This window comes from Phyllostomus discolor, chromosome 2 (genome assembly GCF_004126475.2).
Source record: "Phyllostomus discolor isolate MPI-MPIP mPhyDis1 chromosome 2, mPhyDis1.pri.v3, whole genome shotgun sequence".
NCBI classification, from domain to species: Eukaryota; Metazoa; Chordata; class Mammalia; order Chiroptera; family Phyllostomidae; genus Phyllostomus; species Phyllostomus discolor.
Window position 1 is genome coordinate 164,409,256 of NC_040904.2, and position 20,119 is coordinate 164,429,374.

Genomic DNA, 20,119 nt, shown 5'->3' on the forward strand with positions numbered 1-20,119 from the left:
TAATTAATTAAAGATAGATGACATATTATTGGGTTATAATCCAAAGTATAAAATAAATATTCATGGCCCATACAGATATGAATAAATTATTGAATAATAATTAATAAGGGATGATAGAAAACTCTCATGCAGAAGAACTCCAAATTATTTATACAGGTATTCCCACCTTGAAGAGGTAGAAAATAACTCTTCTGCCCTAAGTGTGGGCCGTGCATACTTCCTTGCAAAGGAAGGAAGGGATAAAAGAGCAACATTAGAGTAGAGAAATCAAATAAACATTTCCTCAGACAGGTGACTAAGGTTAACATCAGTGGCAAGGCATGTTGACAGTATGTACCCTGAATATGATGTGATGAGAATGGCACATTGCCTCTGTGTCTTCCTCTGTTTGTGATTCCCCTAATTATATGAGTTGATAAACCTGATTTTGTCAGACTACAGACTGATTGGACTTAGAGCATACTTGTCACTAACTACAATTTTAATCTAACTGCATAACAGTTATTATACCATGACAAAGTTTTTTCTTAATGAATTCTAATACCCATTTACACTTAAATTTAGATTAAAAAGTCCTATTACCTAGACATACATGGAAACATTTTATAAGTGAAATGACCCAATGTCTGGATTTCCTTTAAGATGCTTCAGCAAAAGAAGTAAAGGATTCAGAACTTCTGGCTAAGATGGAAGTATAGGTAGATACACTTTGCCTCCTTGTAAAACCAAAAGAAGGGCAACACATTTAAAAACAAAAAACAACCAGAACTGCCAGAAAATCAAACTGTATGGAAGTCCAACAACCAAGGAGTTAAAGAAGAAACATTCACCCAGACTGGTGGGAGGAACAGAGACCGGCAGCTAGAGCAGAGAGGATTCATGGCAAGGCAGTGGCTGGAGGACCAGGTGGGTGAGGTGGAAGCTGATGGTCCCACATTTGCATGCAGATAAATGGGAGGAACAACTGCGGAGCAAGACAGACCACCCAACCTGGAGTTCCAGCCCAGGAAAATAAAGCCTCAAAACCTCTGACTGAAAAAACCTGTAGGTTGCAGCGGCAGCAGAAACTCACATCTTCACATGAGAATTCATTGGAGGGGCTCATGGGGTCCTAGAATATGCACAAGCCCACCCATCTGGGAATCAGCACCAGAAAGGCCCAATTTGCTTGTGGGTAGCAAGGGAAGTGACTGAAAGCCAGAGAAGACCCAAACAAGTGACATGGTTCCCTCTCGGACTGCCCCCCGCCGACATGCAACACCACAATGCAGCAACATGGGTTGCCCAGCCCTGCTGAATATCTAAGGCTCCACCCCTTATTACATAACAGGTACAATAAGATTAAAAAAATGGCCCAAATGAAAGAACAGATCAAAGTTCCAAAAATAGAACTAAGTAATGAAGAGATAGTCAACCTATCAGATGCAGAGTTCAAAACACTGGTAATCCAGACGCTCACAGAAATAGCTGAGCATGGTTGCAAAATAGAAGAAAAAGTGAAGGCTGTGCAAAGGGAAATAAAGAAAAGTATATAGAGAACCAACAGTGAAGGGAAGGAAACCGGGATTCAAATCAACAATTTGGTTGGAACAGAAGGAAGAAATAAACATTCAACCAGAACAGAATGAAGAAACAAGATTTCAGAAAAATAAAGAGAGGCTTAGGAACCTCTGGGACAACTTTAAATATTCCAACATCTGAATCATAAGGGTGCCAGAAGGAGAAGAGGAAGACCAAGAAATTGAAAATTTATTTGAAAAAATAATGAAGGAGAACCTCCCCAATGTGGCAAAATAAATAGATTTCCAGGAACTCCAAGAAGCTCAGAGAGTCCCAAGAAAGTTGGACCCAAGGAAGCACACACCAAGACACATCATAATTACATTACCTAAGATTAAGGATAAAGGAGAGAATCTTAAAAGCATCAAGAGAAAAGGAGGCAGTTACCTACAAAGGAGTTCCCATAAGACTATCAGCTGATTTCTCAAAAGAAACTTGATAGGCAAGAAGGGGCTGGAAAGAAGTATTCCAAGTCATGAAAGGCAAGGACCTACATCCAAGATTACTCTACCCAGCAAAGCTATCCTTTAGAATGGAAGGGCAGATAAAGTGCTTCCCAGGTAAGATCAAGTTAAAGGAGTTCATCATCACAAAGCCCTTATTATGTGAAATGTTAAAGGGACTTACCTAAGAAAAATAAGATCAAAACTATAAACAGTAAAATGATAACAAATTTGCAGCTGTCAACAACTGAACATAAAAAACAAAAACAAACTAAGCAAACAACTAGAACAGGAACAGAATTACAGAAATGGAGATTACCTGGAGAGTTACTAGCAGGGAGGAGGTGGGGAGAATGGAGGCAAAGGTACAGGAATTAAGAAGCATAAATGGTAGCTACATAATAGATAGGTTAAGAATAGTACAGGAAATAGGGAAGTGAAAGAACTTATATGTATGACCCATGGACATGAACTAAAGTGGGGATATACTAGTGGGAGGAGGGGTACAGGGTAGAGGGGAATAAAGGGGAGAAAAAATGGGACAACTAATAGCATAATCAATAAAATATATTTAAAAAAGAAATAAAAGATTCAGCTGTAGAAAGGAATTATATATTTTTGGAATTAAATATATTTTGGAATTAAATATCTAGTGATGACAGTAAATATGATCAAGGTCCTGTAGAAAAATTTCAGGTTATTCCCAACGTGGTTCTAGAGAAGAGAGAGGCCCTGAGGCCAATCATGTCTGCATCGAGTGAAAGTATTTCCACGAAGCATGGGAGAAGAAAATTAATATTTCTAAGTTAAGTTATTAACATTGTAGTTAACATGATATTTGAAATATAAATATGTAAATGGAAAACTTCTGAATATAACCTAGCAGAAAAAAGGGAAGCATTTTCCCCCTTTTAAGAAATTACCTAAAAACATGGGAAGGGATGGGTGGGCAGGCTGGAATGGGAGTAAAAGGGAGAAAACTGTACTTGAACAATGATTAAAATAAATTTTTTAAAAAAGAAATTACCTAAAAACAATAAGAATGAGAAACATAAAAGTTAACTCCACCCTCAACCAAAAAGAAAAATAAAGAATATTCCCACAGAAATAGAGAATGGACATGCAATTGTTGCAAAACAGAGAGAGAACACTCTGGCAAACAAACAACTTAAAACAAAGCAACACAGTGACCACAAAGGAACACCAATTGAAGAATCAAAGCTAATGCTGAGGTTCCTCCAGGCGCTGGAGGTTGCCAGGCACTGTTGACTCATGTAACTCCTGCTAAACCAAAGCAAAGGGCACTTCCTCAGGTGCAAATCCAAGAAGCTCTTATTGCAACAGTCAGAACTGGGTGTGTGGGCTGGAGGCAGGACCAAATGTATCATGAAGTTCAAGAAACTGTGAAGGCAATGTTGAATAAGGAATCAGAGTCAAGGCCTATTGGCAGCATTTTGCTGGTGAAGCAAAGAAAGACTGTGAACTGAGAGCCACCCTGTAGCGATCTTTGTTGGTTTGGCCGAATTAATGATTAAAAGAATTATTCACCCAGCCCTGTGTCATAATGAGACTTCCTATTAGCCTGGGTATGGCCTTGGCCACTCATCCCAGAATACTTTCTGCAACTGGCAGGTCCAGAAGTAGCTCACCATATTCAAAGATGAGCACCAGTCAGAAAGAAACTATTCCAGGACTCACAGAAGATACTTCACATTTCTTTAAAGATGTGGAGAAAACAAAAAGCATATTAAAAACACTCGAAGGAAAAAGTCACAATAAAATATTATTTTATTGACTTTAAGTTTCAATAAAATAAATACCATGATAACATCAGAGAACAAAGGCACAATATAGTGAGACAAAAAAAAAGATGAAAACATTAGCTAGTAGAGCCCAGAAAAGAAGCAGAGGGGAAAAAATGTCACAACGGAAATGAAGGCCGAACTGAAAGTAGCACAAAGAGGGAAAGAGATTGCTGAGTGCGCAATCAGGGACAAACAGCTAAGGGTGGAGAAAAGCAAGCAGTTACGGAAAAGCAATCATAAAGTATTAAAAGGGAATCAAGAGAAAACATAGATGTGAGAGATAAAGTAGATACAACACAATTGGAAAAGAGAATGTATGTGTTGCATGTATTTATACATACACAACATATGTACACATGTTTATACAAACACGCATGCACCTTACACATGCCCCAGGAAAAGCACAGAGACTTATCCAAGTGAAGAGTCCACAAGGGTTCACGGGGAGCTGGGAATACTCTTTGCTTCCATGTACAGGAGTGAATTAGCTGGACGATGACCTTGAGCATGTATTTTGTTACTTGAACATGCACTATTTATTTAATTTTAAAATATGTAAATAAGTGTGTGAATAATAATATACAGTATCTACATTTGGAAAGTTTAAATACACAGCTTATTAAGCTTTTACTTTTAACTATCAGTTTCCAGGACATACAAAGGACACAGTAGCAGATTAAATGAGTTGCTTGAACATACAATTACAAAAATCCAAAGAGCAGAAAACAGCACAAAACATAGAACGTGGTTTCTTTAACAAATGAACAGCAAAGAAAAAAAATTAAGTAAGATTTAACAATATAAATGATTTATAAAACATATCTCCAAAAAGCAGGTGTAGAGCTTATTAAGATCCTGAGTTGAACAAGCAAATGATAAAAAATAAATAACACAAAACGGGTTTATGTGAAAATTAAATAGACATGTGTTGATGCTAATGAATACATAAATATTTAAGACATAAAAGTGGTATTTTGGTTATATTTTCTGAAGTTTGTCATTTAGACATAAATATAGAATTACATGATAAAGAAGTGATGCGATCTCTGGGATCTGCACTGGAATAACTCAGGGCTGGTAGGGCACTGCGTGGGGGTCCGGAAGAAAGGAGTCCAGCCATGATGTCATACCTTTTCTAAAGCTGGTGATATGCACGCAAGAGCCTATCATGTTGTGATTCTGCTTATCTACCTGTCTGAAGTTTTACATTAAAGGAAATTCGTTTTTAACATTATAATCAACAAAAAGGAACAGGAATCCTTCTCTTGGGCATATTCAGCAGACTGTTTTGACCTGCAGTGTCCCTGCTGAGTGAAGGAGCAGTTTAGAGAGGAGCACACTCAGTGCATTCTGATACGCGGGCATTAAGGGCAGAACATTTGTTTGAGACAGTGATTAACTCCTAGCTCAGTGAATGGAGAATAGTCTTATTGTACTCAGACCAAGTCAAAGCTGGAAGGCAGGAAAATTTTCCCTGACTATAGGAAGCCAAAATGCAATCTTTACATTTCATAACTTTTCTAATAATCCAGATGTGATCTCACTGCTTGTAAAGCCCAACCCTTCCCAATCTGCAAGCTCACCTACCTTCCAGGATTGAGCCCAGCCCATTTTCACCGTATATAAACTGCCAGGAAACTCATCTCACACATCTGCTCCTCTCAGTCCTACCCTCCAGCCTCTCGCGCCTTCTTCAGCCTTCTCACCTTCAGGAACCATGTCTAGCAAATCCACCATGAGGATCCAAAGCAGCAGCCAGCGTGGCTTCAGCGCCAGCTCAGCCAGGGTCCCTGGGGCCAGCCGCTCTGGCTTCAGCAGTGTCTCTGTGTGCCGCTCCAGGGGCAGCGGTGGCTTTGGTGGAGCGTGTGGAGGAGCTGGTTTTGGCAGCCGCAGCCTCTACAGCCTGGGGGGCTCCAAGAGGATCTCCATCGGAGGTGGCAGCTGTGCCGTCGGTGGCGGATATGGTGGCAGAGTTGGAGGAGGCTTTGGCTTTGGAGGTGGAGCCGGGAGTGGATTTGGTTTTGGCGGTGCAGCTGGTAGTGGCTTTGGGCTCGGTGGCGGAGCTGGTTTCGCTGGTGGCTATGGGGGCGCTGGCTTCCCTGTGTGCCCCCCTGGAGGCATCCAAGAGGTCACGGTCAACCAGAGTCTCCTCACTCCTCTGAACCTGCAAATCGACCCCACCATCCAGCGGGTGCGGACTGAGGAGCGGGAGCAGATCAAGACCCTCAACAACAAGTTCGCCTCCTTCATCGACAAGGTGAGCCAAGAAGTCCTGACCTCCAGTGGGGATTCAGAGTCCCCAGACTGGAGGACCGACGCATGTCCTACCGGGAGGAGAGTGGGGCGAGGGAGAAAGGAACTCAGAGTGGCTTCACCCTGGGATGCCAGATTAGCTCCACATTGACCATAGACAGAATAAGGTGGATATAATTTACAACTGCCAAATCTCTTAAATATCTCTCAGTCATGTCCAGGTAAAATTCTCAACTTTGATAACTATGGAACAAAGAAAAAGCAATGAGGAAATTAAAGGGGTGGGCTGTACCTTCTGAAGAATCTAAAACATTAGAAATAAAATTTCAGTGGTAAGCTTTTCTAGGGCAATGGGCAAGAGGAAAATAATGACAGAAGAATGGGGGGAAAGGTTTCTGCCTGAATTAGAAAAACGACTCAGAAACACTTATATATCCATTGAAATAATAAAGTTTTACAACCAGGTAATGACCATTGAGGGAGTTTGTTGTAGAAAAGACTTGTGCACTAAATGGAAAGATAGATTAGAATCCAATCATATTGAGATTGAAATTTAATCATCAGATTCCAAACATTTAACGTCCCTTTAACAGAGGTACCACTGCCTTAAAAAATAAGTTTTGTGCTCTATATCAGGAAAATACTATATTATGTGGATGTTGGGTCACACACGTCAAGAGAAGGAGAAGAAATGCCGAGAGTCACTGATAGGCTCCATAACTTAGAGGGTGAGAGCACCTCAAGGACCACAGGGGAACTTCACTGGGGAGACACCTGGGGTGTGAAGAAAGACAGTTTGGGGGAGTAGGATGTCAGCATAAATTGTTGTATCTGCTCTGCAGCAGCCCAGCATTGTGGAGGCCACACAGACTTGCTTGGGGACCTGACAGCTCTCCTGTCCGGAATCTTCCTTCCTTTGTCTGGCAAATAACCACTTGTGTTTCTTCAGGTGCGCTTCCTGGAACAGCAGAACAAGGTCCTGGACACCAAGTGGACCCTGCTCCAGGAGCAGGGCACCAAGACCGTGAGGCAGAACCTGGAGCCCCTGTTCGAGCAGTACATCAGCAACCTGAGGAGACAGCTGGACAGCATCGTCGGGGAGAGAGGCCGCCTGGACTCGGAGCTGAGGAACATGCAGGACCTGGTGGAGGACTTCAAGAACAAGTGAGTTAGGAGAGAAATGGGCTCAGTGCTCTGAAGCACACACTTCAAGACCAAGGGGTGGCCAGGTCCAGATGTGAGTGTGATTGCAAGGCAAAACAAGTCCATGAAAGTTAAATTCACTCATGTTGCCTAGAAACAAACCCCTCAAAACAAAAAGGCCATAGAGGTGGATAGGGAGAGTAAAGAAGGAAACAACTAACAGACACAAAAGTCATCTCTTAGGCTTTCTCACAGGGAGCTCAATTTGGATATATTGATGATAGAAGGGTCTAACCCCAGGCTGCCTTTTCTGTATCATCTTCACCACTGACTCGGTTACCTGTTATCCCTTTCTCACTCTAGATACGAAGATGAAATCAATAAGCGCACTGCAGCAGAGAATGAATTTGTGACTCTGAAGAAGGTGAGCTGATTAAAACCAGGGTTGAGGTTTCTTTGCAGGAGGACTCTGGAGCCCTGCCCACATCTGAGAGCAGAAGAGGTGGGGAGGCTCAAGGAAGGGCAGATGGGGAAGAGGGCTCAGCTGACTCTGGCTTGTGGGCTCATTCCCTAGGATGTGGATGCTGCCTACATGAACAAGGTTGAACTGCAAGCCAGGGTAGATGCTCTCATGGATGAGATCAACTTCACAAGAGCCTTCTACGAGGCAGTAAGCACCTCCACCCTCCTTTATCCCTTCTAAGGGGGCTCTGCTAAAGGGTGGAAGGTCTTGGGGTTGGGGACTCTGTGAAGGTCACAGGAGAAAATGATCTGACCATCTCATGTTCTGCAGGAGCTGGCTCAGATGCAAACCCACATCTCAGACACGTCTGTGGTTCTGTCCATGGACAACAACCGTGACCTGGACCTGAACAGCATCATTGCTGAAGTGAAAGCCCAGTATGAGGAGATTGCTCAGAGGAGCCGAGCTGAGGCTGAGTCCTGGTACCAGACCAAGGTGAGCAGCGAGTGGGCACCTGCTGAGGAATCCCTGTGCTTGCTCCCTAAACACCAGCAAGGCTACCAGACTTCACTGGGAAGAGGCACTTCTAGGAAGCTGCTGTCCTCTCAGAATGTGTGCCTTGTCCCGAGAGAGTAGATGTTTACAGGATTTATGTGCAATTCTAGTAAGCCAAAGAAACCAAGCAGGAGCAAAGCTAATGTAGATAAGGACCCAGTGATCTTTGCTTCAGCTTCACACTAATACTGGTCTCAGAAACCTAGTGCAGGACGTTGCAGGTTCAGAGGAGAACTAGAAAGTCAGTGGTCTCTTAACAAGGTTGGTCTGAGATTGGTATACAGTGTCCAGTGACCTGGAAACACCAGCATTGCCTAGCATCTCTTCGGGAGAAACCGTTAGGTTTAATTTATGAAAAGCCTGATTTCACTGGTGACATGGGAAGGCCTGCACATCACCTTGTCTCTCTGTGGACTGCAGTATGAGGAGCTGCAGGTCACGGCTGGCAGACACGGGGACGACCTGCGCAACACCAAGCAGGAGATTGCTGAGATCAACCGCATGATCCAGAGGCTGCGGTCTGAGATCGACCACGTCAAGAAGCAGGTATGCTGGGGGCAAAGGAAAACCATGCCAGAACACCATGTGGTCATCACAATACCTGGTCAGGCCCCAGGTTTTCTGAACTACCTGGGGACTGAGGGAAGAGCAGGGAGAGACCATGCAGTTTCCACCCTTAGTGGGTTCCCACAGGGAGGAGAGATGGATTCCAACCCAAGGGCATGAGACATATAGCTGAACAAAACCAGTTTCCCCTGTCAGAGCTGTGAAAACGTAGTCAGAGGCACTGAAGACAGATTACATAAGAAGAACAGTTGATTTGGTAATTCAGGGAATCGGGAAAGAAAAGGCAGGCCAGCAAGGGAGCAGCAAGATGGGTGCAAATCCACTCCAGATTCGAGGTGGAAAAAAGAAAACCCGGTCAGGCAAAGGCACAGGACAAAGACCTGTGTCACCTACAAGTGTGAGATGAAAGAAACTCATCACCTCAATGAGAATGTTTGTATTTTGTACAAGTTAGTGTAGCTACCAGGTGACATTATCCAAAGCTGTCAAGATTCAAAACAAGCTAGTGGGTCCATTTCTCCCATGGCCCCCTGGCCTGTGCCTACTGTCATATCTTCCACCACTCAGCCCCCACATCCTCATGCAGGGTGGCTAACACAAAGGGGCACAGGCTTTCTCAAGTGACTCTTAAACTAGAGAAGGTTTGCAGAAGGGACAAAGTCTGGAGGAAAATGATGCCAGCTCCTCTTCCATGCAGCCTGGGCTCTGGATCTCTGCCTCACTGAGAAAGAGGAACCAGGGTCAGTCCCTTCTGGAGGACTAGATTACACGTGCATTCTGTCCATCTCCCCCCCCCAGTGCGCCAACCTGCAGGCCGCCATTGCTGATGCTGAGCAGCGTGGGGAGCTGGCCCTCAAGGACGCCAAGAATAAGCTGGCTGGGCTGGAGGACGCACTGCAGAAGGCCAAACAGGACATGGCCAGGCTGCTCAAGGAGTACCAGGAGCTCATGAATGTCAAGCTGGCCCTAGACGTGGAGATTGCCACCTACAGGAAGCTGCTGGAGGGCGAGGAGTGCAGGTGGGTAGTTCACAACCTCCTCAGTCAGCCATCTGGCTGCTTCTCCATGATGCCCAGCCAGGGAGCCCAAGTTTCAAGCACTGTGGTGATGGCCATAATTGCTTCTCTCTGAGAACCAATGAAAGGGCAGTCTCCCCATGGGTTGTCCTCACCTGGAGCCTTCCCACACTGGTCCAGCAGTGGCTCTCTGAGGTCTCATGGTCCCTGTGTTTCCTCCCTCCTAGGCTGAGTGGGGAAGGCGTTGGACCAGTCAACATCTGTAAGTATCTTTGCTTGCCTACCCCCCTTGCCCTTGAGTTCTTCTGACTGCACTCAGGCTGGCAGAGTGAGCTCACCATGCCTGTGTGTCCTTATGCTCTCCCCTCCACAGCCGTGGTGCAGTCCACCGTGTCCAGTGGTTATGGCAGCGGCAGTGGTGTCGGCAGTGGCTTGGCCCTGGGTGGAGGCAGCGGCTACTCCTATGGCAGCGGCCATGGCCTCTCAGGTGGCTTCAGTTCCGGCAGTGGCAGAGGCTTGGGGGGTGGCCTCAGCTCTGTTGGTGGCAGCAGTTCCACCGTCAGATACACCACCACCTCATCCTCCAGCAGGAAGAGCTACAAGCACTGAAGTCCTCCTCTTGGCTGGCCAGTCCACCTTGTCTCAGGGCCCCTGTCCAGCTGCATGGCCCTCTCTTCTGGTTGCCTTTTGTCTCCTGCCTCAGACTTCTTTTGACCTCTGGGTTAAACTGAAGTTGTCTAGTCTTCATTTCATCTCTCTATATCTGCTGGGCCTGAGCTTTCATTTTTCACCCTCAGAAGATCTACAATTAGTGCCCTGAAGACATGCAGGCATCTCTGTGATGTTCCCATCTTATTAGCAGTTACATCAATCTGCCATTACTCTGGGAAGAAAATGACCTATGTCCCTGTGAAGCTCGATATACATCATCTACACTCTACAGAATGGGAATCTTTCCTTTGATGTCTGACTGTCCAGCTCATTGTAACTCTACCCACGAGCTGCTCATAGAACAATTAAGTGACCATTCAATCTGTGTCCCTACATGGTATTGGCACAACATTGTCATGTACAGAGTTGTAGTCCTGTGATGTTTTTCGCTGTTTCCTTTGCTTTCTTCGGTTGTATTCAATAAAGCAAATTTTTAATACAAAGTTTCTGTGTCAGATTGTATTGCTGATCACGTATTGGTTCTGAAACTTTCTCATCCCAGGCAACAATCCTCACCTGTGGAGAACCCATCTCTCAGCCCCACTGACAACTTACCCTGCTTCATACCCAGCTCTGTGGGTCAGCATTACGTGAGACTCAGTTGTCCTGTGGGTGGATGACTACTAACACCTCTTCAGCCCTTTGCCATTCAAGGTTCTTTCTCAAAAGAAAGTCTTTTAAAGAAAAGGGAGCCAGGTTTCCTGGAACCTAAATCAGCATAATCTCATTACTGAGGGGTTTTAGTTCTCCAGCCCCAGCATTTAGTGGCTTGGTCAACAGCCTGATCTCTGAGCCTCTTCATATCTGAAGATATACCTCTCACTCCCCACCCACAACCAGGGAAACACAGCACTGATCCAGTGGAACAGAGGCCATTTGGTAGGAAGGCAAAATGCTTGAGTCCTTTCTATGATAACAAAAACTTTTCCCTCAAAGTTGTTGCTCTGACACACCATCTAAGGTGTATCAATCCAGCTGGTACAGAAAAGAAACATCCCCGGATCATGGTGGATGGATCTAAAAAGCCATGTAGTGCTAACTGAGTTGGAATGGATTTCCTTTGCACCCAAAGATGGTTGGATTCCACTGAAGAACTTCTCTTGACAATTGCTAGTTAAAATTTGTAGAACCATATACCTAAAACAATGAATTTGACTGTCCATTAATTATATCCAAAACTGTGAAATAAAATAAAGTTGTTGAAAAGTTCTATAAAATAAATTAATAAAACTTTCAAAAAGTGTTAGTTAGAAGCTTTGTTCTGTAGTGCTGTTGGCAAAAAGATGAGAGGGGAAGACGGCCATTTGGACAGATGACACAAGAGCATGGGGTGGTACTGGCTGGAGAAAATCTCCTTTTGTGATAGGATATCCAAAAACCATTTTCAGTGTACAGATATATGCAAATCTTGACCAGCAAAAATAGATGTTGACGGTTCATTCTAATATTCCCAGATATCAGTGTCAGGGTTATATTTTAACTTTTAGACAGAAATGGACTCTATCTTTCAGACCATGTTTACACAAGCTTAATCTAGAATTTGGATAATCAGGTATTTTATAGCTGGTCTTATCTGTATGCAAAAAGATAAAAAACAAGAAAAATTCCTTGAGAACAATAATAACCAACTCAGTTATAATAATGTTTTGATCATTTGAAGCCGTGGCAGAGACCCTGTGCCTGGTTCTGGTTGAGTCTGGGTTGAGTCTCAGACTGAGTCTGGTTGCGGTCTAGTCTTATTTCACGGTTGGCAAGGGCCTTGCTGCTCAGCTGGTTACTAGGCAGAAGTTTGGGGCTGGGTGAGACTTTTGAGGATTAGTGACCTCCCTACCCTTCTATTATACAGTTTCAGGGTTTGAGACCAGGGGCATGGTAGAAGCAGAGCTTAGAAACCGCCATGCTATATCAAATCCCAGAAGCTAACAGGGAAAATTCCCAATGAGCCTGGCTCAGACTCTTGTTCTTCCTCTCCACAGGAGATGCTGCATGACAGCAGTTACCTACAGGCCTCCCTCAACCCCCTTGAGAGAAGGGCCGCCGAGTGCCCAGTTCTATAGAGGCCAACTACCTGCCAGCGGGCTTGATGCTCAGAGCAGACATTACTATCTCAGTCACCTGTGAATAGGCCCACCCAGACAAAATAGGGAATGCCTACTTAAATTTGAATTTCACACGAACAATTAAAATAAATTTGTATAAATATGTCCCAAATATTACATGGAACTCACTTACACTAAGAAATTGTTTGCTGTTTATCTGAAATTTGAGTTGAACATCTTGCATTTTTATTTGCTAAATCTGGCAACTCTGCCAGTGAAGTAGATCTGCCCTCATAGTGAACTACAGACAAGGGCACACTGGTGGTTGGGCTGCTGCTCTCAGTCTCTGTTGTAAAAGGGCAGAAAATAGGCAAGGCCAAACTTTAGACCCTTTCCTTTAATTAGCCCTTCTCTTCTACCCCATGCCTCAGCTCCACGCTACAGCTGTCCACCTACCCCCCACACAAATCAGCTCAAGCAGTCCTAAGCGCTGCTGGGGTTTCTCACAGTTCTTTCCATGGTCATTGACAATTCCTACTATCCACGTCTTCCATGGGTTTCTATAATCTCTCAGGGTTGATCCTGGGGGAGAGATAGCAGGACCAGTGGATTAGCCATCTTAGCTGGAACCTGAGCCATAGATTTTTTAAAAGGACATTGTGTTTATTTATTATGTATGTGATTTATTTAAAAAGTTGTTAACATGGAAACAAGGGTGAAAGCAAGTAAGTTGAAATATTAATAATGATTGATTCTGATGAGTGGGAATTTGGGTAACTGTTGTTTTCTCTTTTGTACTTTTCTCTACATAAAGATAAACATCTTTTTTCCCCCATTGAAATACGACTTTTACCTGGCTGGTGTAGCTCAGTGGATTGAGCGTGGGCTGTGAACCAAAGTGTCGCAGGTTCAATTCCCAGTCAGGGTACATGCCTGGGTTGCAGGCCATGACCCCCAGCAACTGCACATTGATGTTTCTCTCTCTCTCTCTCTCTCTCCCTCCCTTCCCTCTCTATAAATGAAAAATCTTAAAAAAACAGGCATCATACAAAATGTTTTTTAAAAAAAGAAATACGACTTTCGTTACAGGATGAATTCGTACATTTTCTCTTCTGTGCCATTGAGCTCTTTGTGTGTTCACACCACTATAACTACTAAAGCTTTCTATTCCATCTTAGTTTCTGATATAGCAATTCCTATTCATTGTTTGTTTTTTTTCAATGTTTTCTGATTAGTCTTGTGCATTTTGTTTTGTTGTTATTATTGTTATTAGGTGTCCTTAGGTATCTTAAGGACAGGTATCTTTTTTGCATTATGAATTACAACTCTTTCTTTCCTATCAGATTTTCTAATTACTGGAAAGTAGTGAATGAGAATTACTGATTTCTGTATCCACCCACCTTGCTGAACTTCATCCCAGTTGTAATGATAAGTGACTAGTAAGAGGCTGAGCCAAGATCCAAGGACCCACCTGCCTCCTTTCAGAATCTGTGCTCTTCCCCAGTGGTAGAGAGGTGTGGTCTCGCCCAGATTCTGGCTCCATCAGTTCCCCTCTGGCCACAGGGACAGGTGCAGGTGTGAACAAGGAGGGATCAACCTGGCCCTCCCCTACTATTCTAGCCCTTTTCTTGCTTTGCTTGCCCTCTGGTGGAGATGCCACTCCCCTGGGATGCAAAGAGCAGACAGGAATGAGATCCTTACTTAAATGGGGCATCTGCTGGATGATGACATCAGCTGGTGCCATATTCACACTGAGGGCAAACACCAAGCCATGTTGTCCTTGAGTTTGAGAATCCCAGCCCACACTGGGCAGAAAAGGAATGATGTTTTTGCCCAAGCTGGCACAGCGTACTGTTCTCTCCTCCCCCAGCTCTGGACTAGATCCCAAGCTTTGTTTTGTTTTTCCTCTTCCTGGGAGCCCTAACTAGTCTCTGAAGCCTTATTTCCCAACTCTGACTCTTCATTTACTCCTCAGTAATGAGGGAGTGATGAGTGGAATGTGACTGTCTTTAGCCCGTGTTACCCTTGCCTCAAAAACTGTCTTCCAAACCTCACTGTTTGCTCATCTATGCCCGGTGTCACTCAGCAACCCAGCAAAGTTGCTCAGCAACACAGTGTAAGTTTACCTGTGGCATAGTGGGGTTCTGGACACAGCAGAGAATGTAAAGGAAGGTAGGCATTGTACATACTAAGTACATTGTGGGTTTACTGAATCATGTGCCTACCCTTGAAAAAAAATCCCTCTCACCTGCCAGAGCTAGAATTACACCCATAAACACACACACATGTGCACGTGCACATGCACACAGACCATATAAACCAAAAGGCAAGGGCAATGTGTGCCAAGTACATACTTTGCAATCAATGGCAGGTCTAACTTCAGAGAGGCTAAGCAGATGTCAGTTCTTTTGAGGGGATATTTTTAAAGAAGTAGGAAAATCATATTTTAAACTAAATCCATAAAATACATGATGCTTAAGTAGCCTTATTGAAATAGAGATTATAGGTAGGTGCTTATCTCATAAAGGCATTAAATGTTCCAGGAAAATAAGGCAAATAAAAACAAATTCCATTTACTGCAGAATCATATCCTCTAAATCATTCCAGAAAAAAAATCTACAAAAATCTCACAGCTTCTCTGGACAGAGAATGTCCCTGCTTACAGTCAGACCATAGAAGCCCTTTGATGTGAAATTGAAGTTTCCTTAAGGTTTAAGAGTATTCCCTGGTCACTATAACAACAGCAACAACAAAGAAACAGATTGGTCTCCTACCATAATGCCTTTCCCCTTTACTCACAGCTCCTATTTCCCAATTCATTTGTCATTTTCATTAGTCTCCAGGCTCACTTAAGGTTGCCCAACTCTTGCTTAATATACTAGTGCTCGGGGCAAATGAAAAGTGCTTTGAAGCACTCTTATAAAAGGAATTCATGTCTCTCATTGGCCTGATAGGAGCATATCCAGAATATTCACCAGGAGGGAATCATGCAGAGGATCCAGGGGCATCCCTGCCTGTGGGATCATCCGCCAGTTTAGTTCCTTTCCAGAAAGGGGCAGAGGTGTGGGAGAGCAGTGTCCTGGCCACTTAGATGTAACCTGCATCACAGACACGGTGCCAGTCTTTTCAGTGGAAACTATTTCGTCCTATCATATTCCAGAAATACATCTGATTTTGCACCCTAGAAGCCTGCTGCAAAGGTGCACATCAATTGCACTTCAATGTACTTTCAAAATTGAATTTTGAAACAGAGTACTCAAAATTGAAAGTCCTTGTTCAAAGAGAGTCCTTCTTCAAAGAGAGAAATTCTTTTGTAATAATAAGGCCCAGACTGTAATTTTTTCATACATCTGTGTCTGGGCTTTAGAATGTTTACCCCTCTTAATTCAATCAACAACTGAGAGGTACCCATTCTCCAGTTACCTGGAGTCAGTCACTCCCAGCTTAATGACTATTGGTTTCCCATCATTATTCACCATCCTCATCATTAGTGTGTGCTCATTCAGTGCCTCTAGGTCAGCTGGGCACCAGGCTGCCCAGAATGAGGCAGGGACTCCTAGGCCCAGGATGGTTGGACCTCTGGAGGATAGTAGAAAACACAACCCCACATGCCTAAGCTTCTGCCTGTGGAAACTGGTAAATGATGCATCACCGAGATGTCTCAGATAGAAACACAGCTTTACAGACAAGTGTGTACTAAGTAGATAAACACAATCCCACCTTAAGCATTCTTGGATGGCTTCACTCTGTGATTTATCCGTGAGCAATGTCAAACCAAGCCAGCTCCCCAGCCTCTCCGCCCATGCTCAGGGTTCTACGACCTCTTGTGTGTGCCCCAAGTATAAGCCTCAGAGCCAGTAAGGAGATCAAGACTCATCTGAAGCCCTCAACTTCCGTCTTATGACCAGTTATGCCACTCACTGCCAGGAAGAGCTACAGGGGCACCCCACTTCACCCCCACTTTCCTCTCCCAGCAGTGTCCCTGTATGGCAGCTCCTGCACATCAACCAGACAGACTTGGTGAAATGCTCCAATCCAGGGAACAGTGAGACCACTTAAGTGGTCAGAGGTAAATGACCAAGAGGCATCTGGAATCTTCCCTTGTCTAAAGCCCTTCTGTTGCTCTCTGTGGGGGAGCAATGTGAGGTCTTTGGGATGCTGGCATTGCACCCACTCTCTCCCTACCAGAGGGGCCCCAGCTGCACTTCCCAGGCAGTGGGGAGATTTTCTCCCTGATCTCTATGATATGAGGAGGGCTGGGGCAAACGTGGGCATCAGAAGGAATCAGGAGCTCTGTCTCAGCCACCAAATGGCTGTATGTTCTTGCCCTTGGTGTCCTCATCTCTAAGGGCTCCTTCAGGTTCTGAAAGACTGACTCTGGTCCTTTGCTTTATTTTATTTCATTTGTTATTGCTGTTCAAGTACAATTGTCTCCATTTTCCCGCCACCACTTCCCCTGCCCCACCCACCCCACCACCCACCCTCTTTTGCCATAGTTCTCTGTCCCATGCCTCTAGTTGGCAACACATTCGTGTGTGGACTGTTGTTTTATGAATGTTCCTAAGACATGCGTGTCCATGCTTTGCATGTGCACACCTGTTGGATGTGTCTGAAGGGCTTGACCATGGAAGGAAGGGGCGGCTCCATATTGCTTCTCTTAAACACAAATTTGAGGGTTGCCTGCCCACATGCTTGAGGTTCTGCACTTGTTCATCAAATCTGGGTTCATGTGAAATGCCTAGTTATGTCTGTGGTAGAGAGAGCAGACCAGGTGAGGTCTGGCCATGTGGAAGTACATGTCCTGAGCCCTGAACCTTGATAGTTTCTTGAGATCAGCTGGCACAGTTAGTCCCTTTGGGGAGCAATGTTGCCACTGAATGTAGGAACAAAGGAGCCCATGAGGTGGAATGTCTGGCCCCCACAGAGGCAGGCTGAGTGGCACCTTACAGATACCAAATATTGAGGAAGTCTTCTGCCCTAACACAAATAGTCAGAGTTGAAAAGTGTTTCTGGTTGAGAGGCTCAGGTATCACCATGGAACTATCTTCTCTACACTCAGCTGCTGGGACTTGTGAGCTGGGAGAGCCAAGCTGTGACTGCTCCTCTAAACGGCCTCTGCTGCCCTTTCCTTTTCAGTGTGAGCTCCAGAAGGGAAGGGGCTTTGTCTGCCTTGTTCACTGCTCTATTGCCTGTGCCTAGAACAGTGAACACTAGCACATAGTAGTTCCTATTAAACATTTTACTAACTGTAGGCAGGACTCTCTGAGATAGTAGGCCCTCTGGGAGGGATTGGGGGTGGACGGCTGGGATCTGGGTTCTTAGACACTGTACCTAGGAACCTTCGCTCTGTGAAGCAGACGGCCTGCTCTAGGGATTTGCCTAATGCTCTCTATCCCCATTCAGCCTGCCCTCCTCTGGCCCTGAGCTGGTCGGAAGCCAAAGCTCTTCTGAGCACCCTTTCTCTCCCCTCTTCCACTGACCTCCACAGCCCCTCTTGCCACCTGGCCCAGTCTCCTTAAAATCCACCATAGCCAAAGGCCCCAGGGTCCCTCTGAGAGTGGGAGAGACCACCCTGAGCAGGATGGGTAAAGAACAAGGAAATCAAAGAGTTTGACACTCCCAGCCTTGGGCCCCAGAGCACATACCATCACTCTTGAATCCACCACTCCCCAAAACCTCAAGAAAACTCCTCCCAGAAAGGTTCAACAATACAAAGTTGGAGATTTGGAGAGCAGGAAGGAATACTTAGTTCCTTTTTTATATTAGACAACCTGTGTCAAGTGAACTTCTGCCACAATTCCACCTGTGAAACACCCCTAGCCCTACAAGGCAAACTAACACTCAGACCGCCAGAAAACCACTGCAGGTGAATGACGTACAAGCCCCAAACAGGTGTTCTCAGGGAACAGGTGGAAAGGGGTTAGTGCCTGGGCAGTTTATCTGAGAAGGCTTCTTGGGGGTGAAATCTAAGCAGAATTATAGTGGAGGTTAAAATCAAAACAAAAAACCTTCCTTGGCATGAATGAAACAAAGTGTTTTTATTCTCTAAGTTTCCAGGTTTTAAATGGAGTAGCAACACAGGCTGTCAGGTCTAGGCATTCATGAAGACATCATCCACCAGGGTAAAGGTCACAATGAAGATCAAAGGTCACAGAGGAGGGATTGAGGGAGTAAGAGAAGTAAAAGACTTACTATTTTCATCTATCTCACAGAAGTCAGTGAGTAAGACAGTCTAGCTTTGTAAACACCAATCCAGGTGGAAAAATTAGAGGAAGGAGGCAGAGGAGGAAGGAAGGGGGTCACTCCAGACGAGAGGTGGTGACTGAGAGAAACAAGAATGGGAAAGTATGAGATGGCAATGCCGAGGAAAAGGACTCCTGGGAGAGCATATGGGAAAGAAAGGAAGGACCCAGGAGGAAAGACAGATGAAGCCAGCTTCCACATGGGAAGCTTGATGGGAGAAAGCTGTGGCAGTTCCCGTTCCCACAGGCATGCCAGCTAAGACACTCTCCCGGCCCTGACCCTGTGTTTCATGGGACGTTCTGAAGGGTTTAGTCAGCATGGCTCAGGAAACAAGTGTTCTTTTTTCTGGGAGAAAGATTATCATGCAAGGAGTACAGAAAACAAAGATGATTATTCTTTCCACCCCAAATGCATGCACCACCCCAGCGAGGACTTGGGAGCATTGGCCACCAGGTGAGAGAACGCCTGTGCTCCTCCTGGCCTGTATCAACAAAAGCAATGATTCATAGATTCCCTGTGGAAACTGAGACTCTCAAACAATCTCTGGATGGAGGAGAGGCCCACCCCCTGGCCTTGGCTCCAAGGAGGAAATAGCTCAGACAACAGAGAACTGCCATTCCAAGTGCCAAGCTGCCAGTCCAGGCAGGGGAGTGACTGCCAGCCCTTCAGTTACTGTGTGCCTGTGGAAGGGCACCTGTGTGGCAAGGCCATGGAATTTGGCACTGCTTCTCACTAGCTAGGCAATGTCCACCTGCTTAATTTACCATTTGGGGACTCAGTGTCCTCATCCACAAAAGGCAAACTGAATGCATTTCAGTTCCTCTCTCACTCTGCTATCCTTCAAAATCACTGTAAGAAGCAAGAACTCAGCAAGATAAAAGATCTGGCAATGCCTCTGTCTGAACCCCCCCCCCCCACCGGTAGAGACAGAGAGTTGAGAGGCAGATAAAAGGGGAACAAAGAGCCTTGTAAACTTTCCAGTTTTAGACAGAGACAAATGGGAGAGGGAGGAAACAGACAACAAGGCTAGCAGGGAAAAGAAAAAATCCTCTACTTCGTGCAACCACTGTAGCTTTGATGAAGGATTAAAGGGTGGGGAACCCCAGGCACTCAGTAGGAGGGGTGGCCTGTCTGGGAGACTTCTGGAATAAGGCAGCCTCAAACAGAGCTGAGAAGTAGTGCTTTCATGTCTACCACCTTTTCATAAGTTACCTAATGGGTGTCGATGTTGTCTTCCCAACAGAAACACAAGTCCATTATAAAAGAAAAAGAATGTGTATTGTGCTCCTTTCAAACTTGCCACAGGATGGACATACCACTG

At 44.9% G+C, this 20,119-nt stretch overlaps 1 protein-coding gene across 1 annotated transcript; it reads left to right on the top strand.

The window, feature by feature from the left end:
* Positions 1 to 5,444: 5,444 nt before the first annotated feature.
* LOC114512887 (keratin, type II cytoskeletal 6A) lies at positions 5,445 to 10,866 on the top strand. The gene is made up of 9 exons (XM_028532014.2): positions 5,445 to 6,065; positions 7,011 to 7,225; positions 7,568 to 7,628; positions 7,779 to 7,874; positions 7,998 to 8,162; positions 8,643 to 8,768; positions 9,588 to 9,808; positions 10,033 to 10,067; positions 10,179 to 10,866. The coding sequence occupies exons 1-9, from the start codon at positions 5,526 to 5,528 to the stop codon at positions 10,412 to 10,414; spliced, it is 1,695 nt and encodes a 564-aa protein (XP_028387815.1). The 5' UTR covers positions 5,445 to 5,525; the 3' UTR covers positions 10,415 to 10,866.
* Positions 10,867 to 20,119: the final 9,253 nt, after the last annotated feature.

Coding starts and splice junctions, on each gene's coding strand:
- LOC114512887 (XM_028532014.2), top strand. CDS start 5,526: ATGTCTAGCAAATCCACCATGAGGATCCAAAGCAGCAGCCAGCGTGGC. Junction 6,066..7,010: donor TCGCCTCCTTCATCGACAAG/GTGAGCCAAGAA, acceptor GTGTTTCTTCAG/GTGCGCTTCCTGGAACAGCA. Junction 7,875..7,997: donor CAAGAGCCTTCTACGAGGCA/GTAAGCACCTCC, acceptor CATGTTCTGCAG/GAGCTGGCTCAGATGCAAAC.